This window comes from Staurois parvus, unplaced genomic scaffold, assembly GCF_062004578.1.
Source record: "Staurois parvus isolate SC_StPar_1 unplaced genomic scaffold, SC_StPar_1.0 ptg000382l, whole genome shotgun sequence".
NCBI lineage: Eukaryota > Metazoa > Chordata > Amphibia > Anura > Ranidae > Staurois > Staurois parvus.
The window spans coordinates 1,465,648-1,482,213 of record NW_028318178.1 but is presented as its reverse complement, the minus strand read 5'-3'; the positions used below and the strand labels follow the sequence as shown (position 1 = coordinate 1,482,213).

General features: G+C 41.0%; 1 protein-coding gene across 4 annotated transcripts in view; it reads left to right on the top strand.

The window, feature by feature from the left end:
- The window catches only part of ABR (ABR activator of RhoGEF and GTPase), a 370,766-nt gene that overhangs the window by 185,400 nt on the left and 168,800 nt on the right, over positions 1-16,566 (top strand). For 3 of the 4 annotated variants that reach the window (XM_089685740.1, XM_089685739.1, XM_089685741.1), the window contains one exon: positions 11,767-11,827. In XM_089685740.1, coding sequence (XP_089541866.1) covers positions 11,767-11,827 — 61 coding nt within the window. Of the gene's footprint in view, positions 1-11,766; positions 11,828-13,451; positions 13,574-16,566 lie in introns of those variants that run through there. The other variant, XM_089685742.1, reaches the window with a different exon arrangement.

The following is a 16,566-nucleotide window of genomic DNA, read 5'->3' as shown; positions in this document are numbered from 1 at the left end:
TAACCATTCTTCCAGCAGTGCATTTGAGGTCAGGCACTGATGTCAGATGAGAAGTCCTGGCACACAGTCTCCGCTCTAATTCATCCCAAAGGTGTTCTGTCGGGTTGAGGTTAGGACTCTGTGCAGGCCAGTCAAGTTCCTCCAACCCAACCTTGCTCATCCATGTCTTTATGGACTTGCTCTGTGCACTGGTGTGCAGTAATATGGGAACAGGAAGGGGCCATCCCCCAAACTGTTCCCACAAAGTTGGGAGCATGAAATTGTTCAAAATGTCTTGGAATGCTGACACCTGAAGAGTTCTCTTTACTGGAACGAAGGGGTCAAGCCCAACCCCTAAAAAACCCCGCACCATAATCCCCCTTCCACCAAACTTTACACTTGGTAAAATAGTCAGTCAAGTACCGTTCTCCTGGCAACCACCAAACCCCACACATGCATTGGATTTCCAGACACGTCCATTGTTTTACCAGACCCAGAAGCGTGATTCACCACTCCAAAGAACACTCCTCCACTGCTCTAGAGTCCATAGGCAGCGTGCTTTACACCATTGCACTGGACGCTTTACATTGCACTTGGTGATGTAAGGCTGGGATGCAGCTGCTCGGCCATGGAAACCCATTCCATGAAGCCCTCTACGCACTGCATGCCTAGGTGCTTGATTTTATACACTTGTGGCCATGGAGGTGATTGCAACACCTGAATCCAATGAATTTGTTCTGTGTCCCAATACATTTGGCAATAGTGTTCTGTGTGTGTGTATATACAGTGAGGAACATAAGTATTTGAACACCCTGCGATTTTGCAAGTTCTCCCACTTAGAAATCATGGAGGGGTCTGAAATTCACATTGTAGGTGCATTCCCACTCTGAGAGAGAGAATTTTAAAAAAAAATTCAGGAAATCACATTGTATGATTTTTAAAGAATGTATTTGTCTTGCACTGCTGAACATACGTATTTGAACACCTGAGAAAATCAGTGCTAATATTTGGTACAGAAGCCTTTGTTTGCAATTACAGAGGTCAAACGTTTCCTGTAGTTCTTGACCAGGTTTGCACACACTGCAACAGGGATTTTGGCCCACTCCTCCACACAGATCTCCTCTAGATCTGTCAGGTTTCGGGGCTTTCGCTGAGCAACACAGAGTTTCAGCTCCCTCCAAAGATGTTCTATTGGATTTAGGTCTGGAGACTGACTGGCTAGGCCACTCCAGAACCTTGATATGCTTCTTACAGAGCCACTCCTTGGTTATCCTGGCTGTGTGCCTCGGGTCGTTGTCATGTTGGAAGACCCAGCCACGACCCATTTTCAATGCTCTGACTGAGGGAAGGTGGTTGTTGCTCAAAATCTCACAATAAATGGCCCCATTCATCTACTCCTTAATACAGTGCAGTCGTCCTGTCCCCTTTGCAGAAAAGCACCCCCAAAGCATGATGTTACCACCCCCATGCTTCACAGTAGGTATGGTGTTCTTGGGATGCAACTCATCCTTCTTTTTCCTCCAAACACGACGAGTGAAGTTTAGACCAAAAAGTTCTACTTTGGTCTCATCTGACCACATGACTTTCTCCCATGCCTCCTCTGGATCATCCAGATGGTCATTGGCAAACTTTAGACGGGCCTGGACATGTGATAACTTGAGCAGGGGAACCTTCCGTGCAATGCATGATTTGAAACCATGACGGCGTAGTGTTCTACTGACAGTGACCTTTGAAACTGTGGTCCCAGCTCTCTTCATGTCATTGACCAGCTCCTCCCTTGTAGTTCTGGGCTGATTCCTCACCTTTCTTATCAGTGATACCCCACGAGGTGAGATCTTGCATGGAGCCCCAGTCCGAGGGAGACTGACAGTCGTCTTTAGCCTCTTCCATTTTCTAACAATTGCTCTGTTTTCACCAAGCTGCTTGGCAATTGCCCCGTAGCCCTTTCCAGCCTTGTGGAGGTCCACAATTTTGTCTCTGGTGTCTTTTGACAGCTCTTTGGTCTTGCCCATGGTAGTAGTTGGTGTCTGACTGACTGTGGGGTGGAGAGGTGTCTTTAAAGAGCTCAGACAGGTGCTACTAAGTTTGATTAATGAGTGGAGTAGAGGTGGACTTTTTAAAGACACAGTAACAGGTCTTTGAGAGCCAGAATTCTTGCTGTTTCTTAAGTGTTCAAATACTTATGTTCAGCAGTGCAAGACAAATAAATTCTTAAAAAATCATACAATGTGATCTCCTAAATTCTGTCTCTGAGTGGGAATACACCTACAATGTGAATTTCAGACCCCTCCATGATTTCTAAGTGGGAGAACTTCCAAAATTGCAGGGTGTTCAAATACTTCTGTTCCTCACTCTGTATGTATGTATGTATGTATGTATGTGTGTGTATATATATATATATATATGGGTTATTTAGCTCAATGGTAGATATGTTTGTACAGTGAGTCCACGTCAGATGGGAACTAAAGTTAAGGGTTCAGAAGCCCACTTTTATTAAATCAAATTAAAACAATATTCACAATCATGGATTTCCAACACAGGGGTCTTCTCCAACCAACAGTAATGAAGAATGCTAACCCACCTGCCTACAGTTCAGCAGTTGGAGGATGAAGGTGCAGAGGTAGTTGCCAGTCGATAAACTGGCTTCAAGATTCTTTAGCATTCACATTGACTTGTATGTTGGGGGATAAGCAATTCAGACACAAATGCCTAGCTCACATTACCTAAGAGCACATTTATTCAACAGCAGGCTTTACTGCCCCTCTGAAAAGTGACCTGCAGTAGATACAAGAGATGGTTCAGAGGCAGCTTACAGGCGTTCTGGAGGCTACTGCTGCCTCCTAGATTCCATTTTTTTTTTTATCCCAATGAAGATTTTCCACTGAATGCTGACAAGTATAAAATTCCTTTTAGAATTGTCATGGTTAGTTTAAATTATCCCCAACAATTACCATTAGCAGTACTGAAAGCCCTGGAATATGGTTGCTTGTAGTCTTGTACTTTCCAAACTTATTGTAAACTGCAGAAGTCCTAGATTGTAAGCTCCAAGGAGCAGGGCCCTCGAACCCCTCGTGTATCGCATTGTATTGTTACTGTACTGTCTTGTGTACTGTCTCCCACTATAATGTATAGTGCTGAGCAAACCTTTTGGCGCTATATAAATACTGTATAATAACTAGAAAAGCTACAATTTCTGGGGAAATTATGTGAAGTGTTCTTGCCTCCACCAGTAGTCTACAACTCACACACAGCTTTTGTCACTCTGCTGCCTGCTCACACACCTGGGTTCCTATGGCAACTCACTCTACAGCAAGGGCAGAGAAGAGCGGTTAAAAAAAAACTGCTCCGACTTGCTCACTCCACTGGCAGTTGCCATCTTCAAACGGTTGTAGTTTACAAAATTATAAATCCTACACCGAAGAGCTTTATATTGTGATAATCACAAGACCCAGACCTACATTTTGATGCATAGTATGCCTCAGAAATATTAAAAATGAAGGCACAGTGGCAGTTTAGAAATTGCCCTTCAAATTTGAGGTGGCTACAGTGGAGTTTCAATGAATGTCAATGGGCAGCGTGAGTTGCAAACAAATGGTCATATTGTGAAAACTATCAGGACTAAGGCTTAGCCGTGGACATTTAGTGGCAGCAGGGATAGCTGAACGTTTTGATATAAGATATGTGTAGGTGGGCTTGAAAATGAGGGAGTGATGGCAGTTTACAAATCATGTCCTGATTTTTCAGCTCACACTCTAGCTTTTGAACATTCCGCCATTCATTCCCATGGGACCAATTTCACCACAAAAACGCTGATATTTTGTGAACCATTCGGCGAAACGTTCCACAAAGTAATAGCACACCAATCGGGAACAATCCGCACATTTAGGTATATTACTGTCTATGTAGTGTAAAAACTGTGGGAGGAGTTAGGGTGGTAAATTTGGCTGTAATAATAAGAATATATATGTGAGATAACCGTAAGTGGTCTTGCCATGGAAGAACACTTAAAGTGTTTCTGTTTTTCTGTTGTCACATCCACATTGCACTTGTGTGCTGATGCCACCCCCCCTGCGTAGACATACAGAGGGGACAGAACTGGGATTGCTCTTTATAAGAAGTAGGAACCTCTTTTGGAGGTAGTGATGCAGCTGTTAAAAGCTATTTACAGTGGAATGTTACCCATAACAACCTGATAAAAAAATAATGTTCTTTAGCAAGGAACATACATTCCACATTTACAATTATGCTACCAAATTCAGAGTGTGTTGTAACTTGCCTCCAGCATTGTTCCTGCTGGAGGGTGCCATTTTCCTGAAGCCCAGAGCCCTGAGCAGAAGTAAATCTTTAGGCTGTCAGCAGGTAAAAATTCGGCACAGTGCCGAAAAATAGAGAGCAACTGAGCATGTGCAGAGCAAGGTGAACCAGTGTAATACTGGATTTAAAACCGTATAGACACTTATTTGTAATGTTTCACATAGCTATACCTGCAAAAGGGGCCATCCTGGAGTGATCTAGCAGGACTTAATTTTCTGACTAAAGCACTTTAAGTGTATGATCTTTTATGTATTAATATTCCAAAAACAGTTTCATGTTTCTAGGATTAAAAAAATATATATATATCATAAATGCCATTTTTATATGTACAGTACTCGAGGGTGTTTCTTTAGTGTTGATTTTTGGTGTTATTGTAGTTTTCGTATCTGTGACTGCTCGGTGTACGCTAGGTGGAAAGCTGCCAGGGGAGATTTCTGCCTGTTGATGTGCATGCAGTCAGCTGGCAGTAATTGCACTTCCACTGACCATTATGTGTGTAGTGAATTCATTGAACACAGTTATTACAGAATATCATGCAGTGTTGGCTGACAGCATCACATGACCCAGCTTCATTGTCCACCTATGCTGACTGCATAACATTGTAATTAGCAGGTAAGATCAGATGAAAGTAACAATCTGCTGGAAAGAAGGTTTTTGTACACTTCATTAGAATGCATACATTGTCATGGAACTTTGTCACAGTTGAATAATTTTACTTTTTTCCCCTCATTATTCCATGTTAAAGTGAATGTAAACCCTAAAAATTAACATTATTTGCTCCATTTTGGCCCATTAAATATGTCATGAAAGTATCTCTTTCCTGTGTTAAAGTGTTACTAAACCCACAACTGTAAAAATCAGTCTGTATATTATTATTATTATTATACAGTATTTATAAACGCCAATAGTTCGCTCAGTGCTGTACATTACAAAGGGGGGCAGAACATGTGACAGAACAATACCAATACAATGCAAAACATGAGGGGATTGAGGGCCCTGCTCTTTCGAGCTTACAATCTAGGAATATGCAGTAAAGCATGCTGGTTATATTCACTGTGGAACCTAAGGGGTTAATCCTCTGCATTGTGTAAAAAAAAAAAATATGTTTGAACCTGACTTCCCTGATCCTTCCCTTCTTCCAGTGCACACCTCTTATCCCCTGATAAGACCTATTGTGTGGAGACACTGCACATGCTCAGTTTGGTGTGTATTGCTAGAGAGGTTTTTTTTTTTCTTGGGAGAGTGCATGTGATCAGCACAGGGCCAATCAGCACTGCCCAGAAAGAGGTCAGGGGTTCTGCATCCTCTTAGAGGAAACTTCTCCTACAAGCTTTACCCAGTGCTCGGCTGGACACTGATATAAGTCACAAGATTGCTATATATTGCTAATAAGAAAAGGTATTTAGCAGTTTATATTTACTAAAATAATTGCATTTCCATGTACTGTGGGAGACTGGATATAGTGAATGCAGGGTCCTGGGTTTAGTAACACTTTAAAGCGCTCTACCTGGCTGGCACTCTCTAGTCCCTTTTAAAAAGTGACCCACAGTGCATCGCTTTTCAGAGGGCAGTAGAGCAGCAGCTACTTTTTTTTTTTTTTTTTTCTTTTAGCAGCTAAAGGGGGATTTTCTATTGAAATACTGTGCCACAACTGTGAGCCGAATGTTTGGTTTATGGTTGCAGCATGGCCCCAGTCACTTGAATGGGTCGTGTTTAGCAGCGCGGTACTGTCTTTCAAATGCGACATGCTGCATCATTTTTGTAATGCTGTAAAGCATTATGCTCATGGCAATACATATTACCACCTTCCGCCACCGATGTACAGCTTAGGTGTATGGTCAGGAGAGCAGTAAAAATGTGGGTACACTGGCTGTTTTTCTGCCACACCATGAACGAGGGCAATGAGCCCTCCTGTTTTCTATCTTGGGACTATAAATCAATTGATTCCTATGATTTGCAGATGAAGACAGGGGGATGAACTGATTTCTTAAATAATAATTTCACCTTGTAACAAAAAATAATAAATGCACATTTTTTTGCAGGTAATGAGATCCCCCACTAGATCGCACATTGGGGGCAGTTAACAGTTTACTTGTACAGTTGATTATCCTTGTATGGAAATATAAATGTGGGGTCTGAGGCTCCATTCACAGTGTGCGATTTGGAATTCCAAATTGCGTGACGCTGTGCAATGTGCGTTTTGGGTGCCATTTTCCCTTAATGGCACCCCAAACACAATGTGATACTGCTGTGTTTTGTCGCTTGACAGGATCGTGCAGCAATCCTGGCGAACCCCGCCTTGACGCCCCAAATGTAGCAAGAGCTTCTTTTCTGGTGCAAACACACATAGGGCAGCAAATGGGCTGGCCCTATGTGACACGCAGAATCGCTTGCAAATTGCTCAAACAAAATTGCGCGCAGGAAGCTTGTTCCTGTTACATGAAAGTGTGAATGCAGCCTTACACATTATCCAATGTATTTATAAATAGATGAGGTTGTCACTGCTTCTCACAATTTGATTGCTAAATAGTTTCATTTTGAACCATCTGTTGTGAATAATTAAAATCTGACTTTGTGGTCAGCTTTCCCACTTCTCAATCTGACCTCCAAAAGCTTCTATAAAAAAAAAAGATATCCATAGATATGAGATGACAATTGTCAGATCTGGCCATTTTCAGACAGGACTCATAATTGTGTTTGCCTGCAATTGGGGTTGGCCAGCTGTTGGGCATGAGAGTCCGGAGCTCTCCACAGACAGTTTGCCTTGCGTTCAGTCACCTTGAGTCTGCATCAGTTGCCACCATCTGAAGTCTTTGGGCAGCTTTACGCCATCATATTACATTTCTTAACATCCATAACTGGGATTGTGTTTTTATCCATTGTTAAGACTTCACACTTATCAACTGCCCTCTTTAGAAAATGCTTAAACAATGGCCAAGTATAAGTGATCACATGCATAGCTTAGGATGGATGGATTTGGTACTTGGTTCGTTTTATCAATCATCTATGCTAGCAGGTATAGGAACATCAATCATCATGGTATTTACTGAAAACTAGAAGTGGATTCTTTTATCTCTTACAACAAGGCGTAACTGATCTGTGCATTCTTATGTTGTGTAAGGGTTTTAGATGCATCATTCATATAGAAAAGAAATTTGAATAGGCTGGATGTAACAGGATGGATGCATGATAAAAGGAACCCGTCACAAAGCAAAATCCCAACCACAAAAGCTTCTTAAAGAAAAAAAATCGCCTTCCACTTACTTATACACTCACTGGCCACTTTATTAGGTACACCTTGCTAGTGCCAACAAAATTTCCCCCACACCATTACACCACCACCACCACCAGCCTGAACCATTGATACAAGGCAGGATGGATCCATGCTTTCATGTTGTTTACACCAAATTCTGATCCTGCCATCTGAATTCTGCAGCAAACAGTCCGCCCATTCTTCTCTGACATCAACAAGGCATTTTCGTCCACACAACTGCTGCTCACTGGATATTTTCTCTTTTTCAGACCATTCTCTGTAAACTCTAGAGATGGTTGTGCGTGAAATCCCAGTAGATCAGCAGTTTTTGAAATACTCGGACCAGCCCGTCTGGCACCAACAACCATATTATGTTCAGAGTCTCTTAAATGCTCTTTCTTTCCCATTCTGATGCTCGGTTTGAACTTCAGCAAGTTGTCTTCATGGCGAAATGCATTGAGTTGCTGCCGTGTGATTGGCTGATTATCAATTTGTGTTACCAAGCAATTGAACAGGTGTACCTAATAAAGTGGCCGATGAATGTATGTTGGTTACTGATTCTAGCAGTAACATCACTCGCAGTGAATCTGAATTGGATTCTGTCTGCCTAGATCTAGACATATTTTGCTTTGATTATATTTAACAGCTATCTGCCTCTGGTTACAAATGTTTTTTTCAAACCTTTCTCCATCCTCGAGCCTGGCCTGGCTTCAGTCCATCTCTTGTGGAAGCCGAGGAGTTGTAATTAGGTGTAACAATTACAGTCCATTATTTGGGACAATAAGGAGAAGTGAAGGTTACTTAACTTATGGATCAGATATCTCAGTGAGAACACACCAGAGTGCAGCACAATTTATGCTTCCTCAGGTCAGGTTTCTGCGACTCGTGTAGTTTACAGCCATTGGCTCGCTTACTTGATGTCTTTGACATTTCTCTGGAAGATGTCAGCATATTTTTACCACAGTCAGCAATATCATACTGTAAACCAAATCAGTCTAGATATCTATGGTCAAAAGAGGAATGAGTTGAAAATGTAGACCTGTCACCAAGGGACAGTGGAGGGAGCCATTTTGTGAATTATGTTAAAAAGCAAATGGGCTGTTCACTTTGCAAGGGAAGTTGCACTGTGCAAATGAATTTTTTCCAGAGCTTTAGGCAGGCCATAGATGGTGCAAATTTCTTTCCTGCAGCCATAAGAGCCGGCCCCGTCGGTGAAAGAGAGTGATTGTTGCTAGTGGCTATGGCAGCCACTAGCAATCATCGCATGTAAAATCCAGCAGGCTGTTGTTCCCAAGTTGATCGATCACTTGGGTACATTCAGCCTGCCCATACATGGTTTGACCGGCTTCTGCTGCACCAGCCAAGATTCAAACTGTCTATGGCCGGCTTTAGTGAATGTGGTGAAATTTTACTTTGCAAAAAATACCCAATCACATGCAAGGAAAATAATACAGCATTTTTGTTTGCACATGGTTGGATGATGGAAGTCAGAAGAGCTGCACCTCATTCACTAAGCTCTGGGAAGTATTCTCTTGCAAAGTGCAACGTAGCCTGCAAAATGAGCAGCCTATTTGCCTTTGATAAATGAACCCCTCTGAAGTAATAGGCAACTGGGCAGCTGAAGACTTATTAAAGCTTTGAACACGGAGGGGGCAGGTTACTGCATTTCAATTAAATGTATTTCCTCTTTCAAGTGCACTACCTTTGCTGATCAGATATTGAGGAGTTTCTTCTTGCATTGTTCGGTGTACACACGCACACTGCTCAGTTCACAAAGCTAACAGACCAGTATAAGGATCCTATTTTTGAAAGTAGTGACAGTTACATTCAACGGTGTCTAACAAGACTTGAAAGTAACAATCACATGGCTGAAAATAGAATGCCTTGTGTTAAAGCTTTTTGTATTGGTCTCCCCTATCACTTCCCTTGTTAATAGTGAATGAGCTGCTTGCCACTTCTTTTCTTTGAACTGTTTGGTGAACACACTTGAGAGCTAGGTCTCTCTTAAGTACCAAAGCTTCTGATTCCTCAACAATCGACGATCAGACAAGACGCAGGACATTCTTTCTCTCTTTGAAGATTGTTGAGATTGTTTCCACTTCACTTCATTCTAAAATCAAAATATCGGAATTATGCTGGCTGACTTACGCCAAAAGAGACAAAGCAGTGTTTTCTCAGGGCCTTATTTGTAGGGTACTCTCCTTGGTTTTGTGAGCAGTTAGATTCAGGGTGGGTCATTGTGACCAAGATTGGTTCTTTTTAATGTATATTTTCTGTACTTTGCTTCATTTAAAATAAATAAAAATATAAAGAACTGAAAAAAAAGACTCATGGTGGAGATTGGGGAACTCTTTCACTGGTCTTTGCTGAATGGACCCCGAGAGTACTCGGCTCTGAGTACTGCCAGCTTTGAGACTCCAGAGTCCCATCCAGGTAACATGTAGATCAGGGACTCCCAGTCCTCAGTCTGTATGGGCTATTGTGAAGGGGCCCCTCCATGTTGCGATCACTTTCCTACTTCCATTTTGAGAAAAAAAATAGCCAAGCTTGTGTAGTTAGTGGTTGTCCTCACTTTGTAGATAGTTGGTTCTTTTCACCTTCAAATTAAGCCTATACTATTTATAAAGCATACATTGCCATTCCATTACTTAGCATGGACTTTATGTTCATCACAACCCTTTTAAATCAGCCATTCACACACTAGCGTGTTCTGACATTTTCTAACTTACTCTCGCCTGTATTGCAGACCTGTTGACTTTTTTTCATGAAGTAGAAGAAATAACATGTATGTGTTGCACTCTTGGTGGAAAATAAATTACAGGAATCAGGAGCAGCGGATGAACAACAAACTTTACATGAAAATTGTCAAGAGTAGAAACTCTAGCTCTGTTACAACAGGTTTATGGTGAATGTTCCATGAAGAAATCAAGTGTTTTTGAATGGCATGGGTGGTTTGAGAGGCCAGATGATGTCCATGATGATGCAAAAAGTGGGCAGCCAAAAATGCAAAGCCCGGATGCAATTGTGAACAGAGTGTGCAAACCTTTGTGCGCTCTGATCGAAGATTGAGTGTGCAAATGATGGCAGAAAAATTGAACATGAACAGGGAAAATAGTGCAGCAGATACTATTGGAGGATTTGGGAATGAGAAAGATTTCTTTAAAAATGGAGCTTTGAATCTTGACAGAAGATTAGGAAGAACTTCATCCTCAAATTTCATCCAGTCTTTGGAAGAATGCAGAGGTGTGTGATAGTGATTACTGGTCCATTTTTTTAATTAAATGGTTCTTCCTCAAGTCATGGGAGCGCATAATTTCTTCTCTTCTGGGTAGACATACTCCGCTTGGGGAGAAGTGGCTACATGCAGGTCCTTCTTTTTAATTCTTTATGTGCCTAAAGTTTCAACAGAGCAAACCTTTTCCCACAGTAAAAATATTTGATATTTGTTTCCACAAATTTGCTTAAGTTTGTTGTGAGTTTTGTCTAAGTTTGTCTAAAGCCGTAGCTTTTTAGTTTTAGGTAGAATAGTGAGGTGTTGGAATACGTCATGTATTTATTGCTTTGAAATCCTTTCTCTTTGACCTGGTGACCCCTGGTGACAACACCATTTTGAGTTGTCAGCAGAACAGGAAGAGAGGGGAAATCATGAAGTGAAGACACTTGTTCTGGTAACAATCTCAAAGATTCCCCTCACTGTGAAGATATTTCCAAGAATTTCTGTAGGTAAAGGGAGATCACCCCAATGACACACAAATGACAAAATAAAAACTGACACACGTTCTGCCCTTCCCTACGCTGTACAAAATAAACAAAAGTTGGCATCTGTTCGTCAATCTTTGACATTCTTCAGGTTGTTCTGCATTCAGCTGATAATTTGTTGACACCCAGGTGAAATGAATACTATGTATATTGTTCTGTTCATAGAAGAACAGCTTCTCTAGGCACCTTCATTGCATCCATCACATTTTAAGTGTGGTACGCCCTGGGAAAAGGCTAACACATCCTGACTTCATGGCTCTTCAGACCTTTAATATTTACAGTATATAGAATATTGCGTCAGGTGGGGGATTTCTGGGATTTGTAGCTCTTACTGAGGAAACCACCGAGATTTATTCTGCTTCAGTGCAATGTATTGTCATATAAATGTGCCATATTTCCAGATTAATGTTACCTTAAGGAAATGTTTTTTGCTTTCTCTGAGTCCCAACTTTCTTTTTCAGGATCTGAAGGTGAAAGGACCGAAGGACTCAAAGGAGCAGCCAACATCTGTTACCATGGAAGGTACTGATTGCTCTACTACCTGTGTGATATTGCGTCTTTATATTTTCCAGCCTTTTGCTCTTGCTTTATTCTGTTATCCTGTGATCACCATTTCTCACTCTGTGTATAGAAATGCGAACATCTGCTGTTTGGGTTGGGCTATCCCGAGCTGTTGTCATAAATACGTATTTTTCAAGGTCACTTTAGCATTTACTGGCTATGTGATTTTGTGAGCGTTAGATAATAGAGTCCTTCCTAGTAATAACTACAATGGCCTCCCAGGCTAGTTTTAGCACCCTTTCACTGCCTAAGGAGAGCCCATTCATGAGTTTTTTCCCGTTAAATAGCCAGTTATATACCTAGCAGTGTGTAGATGTTTCATTTACACTTTGAACTTAATTACACAGGTCAAGTAACAGTCTGACATAATTCATAGCAGCCAATTAACCTCTTTGATGAAATTAATAATTCACTATCCTGAATATGCTTATCGGCTGAAAGTGGATATCTGATCCCTGTGGAAATGTTACTGCTCTTCAATATTAAAAAAAAAAAGGATAATGCATTATATAGGGCTGGTACAGTCCATAGCAGCCCCTATATAAGTGTTTTTCCTGTTTTCAAATCTTGAATACAGAATTTACCTTTGGGCTTTGTATGTTTAAAAGTAAGCAGATTGTGGGGCTCTAGTAGTCACTAAGTATTTTGTTTTATTGTCTCTTGCTTGGATTGTGTAGAAGGATTTAAACCATTCTCACAGTAATTACAAAACTGCCATAATGTTGATGTGTGATGCAACACACACACTCACTCATTACCTTTTCTTATTTCTTTGCAACACATTTACACTCACCCATCATAATATACCCAGCATGCTGGAAAATATTAGCAACCAAAGACACTGCATCGTATAGTTTCTATAGCTCGGTCTATTTCATTTTGATGCAGCAGGTTCTTGCACACTTTCTAGTGCAGATTGTGTTAAGGCAGCCCTATTGATTTTGAATGGGTTGCCAGTGCATCTAAAGAGCACTTGCACTATTATTGCAACAGAGGTCACTACAAAACGCTGCATGTGTGTCATGGTGCGTTGTAGCGCAGGTGCGTTATCACATCTGTGGTGTGCCATTCTAAATCAATGGCAGCACAGTTCACCTTTACCTTTGCGATAAAGTGCGTTGTGGTAATGCGATCTTCTGAATGGGCCCTTCTTCATATGCTACCAGCGTAGAGCATATAACATTTGAGTTTGCCTACAATTGATAAAAATCATCGAATGAATGTCCAGCATTATTATCCTTTTATCCTGGTATTCTGTAACCTGCTTTATCCTTCCTAGCAACATGGTTATTCTTTATAAAAACATTGATTCAGCAGTGGATGTGAACGTTTCTTTCACCATAGATCTCCGCTGCTGTTGCTATTGATTCTCGTACATTGGGGGAAAAGCTTTTGTTGCAGCGCTGAGGAATGTGGGGAGGGGGCACACTATCTTCACTAATTCTCTCTTTAAAATGCCAATGATGTCCACCTTTAAACACTCCTCTCTGCCTGGCTCCTCCTGTTCAGTCCTTCCCACCCCTCCTCATTGCATGGAGTGCATGTCTCTGTGTATATGTCAGCCTGCATGTTAGGTGACTGCTGTTGTGCTGAAGCCAGCAGATTGGCTTGTGCCGGCTGGTGATGGGGAGTGGGACGAGACATGGCTGGATGCTGGGGCGATGGAAATTCTCTTGATTTTTCGGCTTTGCTGTAATTGCACCTATGGTAAAATGGATCTTCACTTCTGCATGTTGTAGGTGTGAGTCTGCATGCTTCTTCTCCCAGATAAGTCAGAATTTGTGGGTATAATAATGCACGATCACTGATAGTAGTTACCTTAGACAATGCATTGACCATAGGAACTTGTACTCCATTCATTGTAGCCCTTTGCTCATCTGTCACTATTTTGCTTTCCTTTCATTGCTGGAAAGATTTTACCCAGATTTCTGTTGTAGGAGAAGACAATGTGTGTGTTGCTTTTTGAACTGTAAGCTTCACTGCACAGAGACTGTGCTCTTTTTATGCCTCTGCTTTCAGCCTGTCTTCAATTGTCACGTCCTTGCCTTTCGTCTCCAGCTGCTCCGCTCTTTGTGATATGCTGGTTGTAGATAGTGCCTTGTGAAAAAACAAATTACATTCATTCGCTGTTCTTAGAGTGAACGACGGAATAGGTGAATGGAGTTTTGAGATGGCTTTGTATGTGTGCAGCCATGAGTCTCTTCTGTAAAAAGAAGAAAAGTCTACTAGGGGGATGGAATTCTTTCAGTGATAACGATTTGTACATTGAGGTTTAGTAAAAAGTCTAATTGCCATAAAGTCTGCCTTGTAGAGAGGGGCGTTCCTGACGGCAGAACTCTGATTTCCAGGCAGGCATTAGGAGCTTTCTGTATGGCTGGATCCTAGTTTCGGGGAGGGTCAGACACACTGCAGACTGATGCATTCAGGTCACTGGATGAACAATAGACTTAGGTGACTGTTTGCCGTGGTGGCTAAGCCAATAAGCTGTGACCCAGGAGCGCCTTTCCAATATCCTGGCAATGTATATATGGTGTTCTCATGACCTTGTGCAGGTCACAGATTAGTCTTTTGTGTGGTTGATTTTGTAAAAGACTTACACAATTAAATGTAGTAATGCTTTAGGCTTCATCTGAGATGGGAGACCAGTACCTTGCAGTTGCTGATTGTTTCCATGGTTCCATATAATTATCAAACTGTCTTTATTAATTAAAAAAATCTAATAATAATAACGCTGCTCTTAGTATGTATGCAAGTGATACAACTCTATTCAGTACCGGAGAAAAATGTATGTGGATTTATACAAGTTCACAATGTGAAAAGACTGGTGGTATAGAAATGCCATCATTGTACATGGTCCTCCATTTGCCCGGTCAGTCCCAGTGGTTTAGATATTTGTCACTGTTAATTTTTATCTCATTTGTAAAGAATAATCAAATCCCTCTTTGTTTCATTAAAACATAATCCTGTTTTTTTTCTTACTATTCATTTATTAATAACATCATTTATAATGTGACCAAATAATTTAAATTCCATAAATGTCATCAGTAGATATATAAGGATTTATGCCACCAGACATTGCATTACATTACACCGATGAAGCTAAATTATCCTAGAAATGATTTTATAATCATGACAAATGTGCAGTTACCTGTCGTCATGTGATATTTATTTTAATGGCTGTGCTAGAAAGTGTTCTGTTCTCTCTGAGAACGCACACTATCGCTCTATAGACACGTGCGGCTGAACTTTATTGAGCTGTTCGTATAAATTCATCTTTTCCGCCTTGTGTAGCACTAGAAGAGTGAGAGTGGATTGTTATGACAAGTAGACATGCTGCTTCCAGCTCATGTGACACCTCTACCTCACCTGAAAGGCATTCGGGCGCATTTCTATAAAAAGTGCTGATCAGTCTGGAAGTTGGAGTCATTGTGTAGTTCTAAAACACAAACTCATTTAGTGCCCATTCTGCATTTTTAAAAAGTAACTCCACTTTTGTTGGGAAAAAAAAAAAACATTTCCCTCTGGGCGATCTATGTACATAGCAAGGATCTTAAACTCTGTTGCAGATTCCTACCTTCTGTTATTCAGAAGAAATTGTGGTTTGTTTGTGTCCATGTGCAGAGTGAATCTGTATGGGAGGGACTTTATAATTATCAGCTGCTGCACCTGAAGGGATCTAATTAGAAAAGTGGCAGAGTCTGCATCCCTTTAGGCAATTTCCCTTTGGGAGTAGCTCACCAAAAATGACATTTTTTGTTGCAGGGGATGCCCAAAATCTGACTTGTAGCTTAGTGCAGACTTCTGGGAAAATCAGTGAGCCAGTCACACAAACAGGAAATAACATGTCTGGGGGCATTCTGCACACAATCTGTTTACAGAATGCCTCCAGGTTGCCATATTGCATTGCATTTTACAGAATATTACAGCACTACAGGTTGAAAAGGAAAGGTAACTTTTAGTAACATTCAGCTACAATATACCTTGTGTCGCGATTGTATGTGCTATATAATTTTTTATTCACTTTTTTCCTTTGAAAGTGGAGTTACCCTATAAATTGTTGCATATGGAAGAAACCCAGCCGTACACTATGTGGTACTCAGACCTCAGAGTTTGTCGGTGCTGGGAGACTACAGCGTATGATGCCACCTACAAGGAACTACTTCAGAGTATTACCCAATGTTTCAAGGCCAAGCAGGGGGTCCTTTAGCTCAAGAAACGGAGATCTCAAGAAGGTGACCTTATCTGGCCTTAAAACCTCACATACTTGTTGTGACTAAATAAAGTTTTTGCTAAAGTGGTTCCTTGACATTCGAATAACATAGCTTACACTGTTCAACAGGTAAAAAGTTTTGGGCATAAAATTAGCTAATCTTACATAATTTTGGGGTGCTGAAAACGAAAATGACCCTAAAAAATGTTGATTGGCTCTAGTTTCCATGATATATTCACCCATCTAATGACGTAAGCCATTCAAAATTATGATGCAACTTCAGCTGCATATTGCGCAATTGATACTGGTGACCAATAGAAAATTGCATGTATACTGAGATGGTGCAATATTAGCCTTTAATTGCATCACTTCACTGCATAAAAGCTGCAGTATCTGTAGCTGATTGTAGTTCGACAGCGTCTTTACATTTCGTTTTATGCTTATATAGGCTACTCAGTAATGCCTCGAACTTGTGTGAATAAAGCAGATA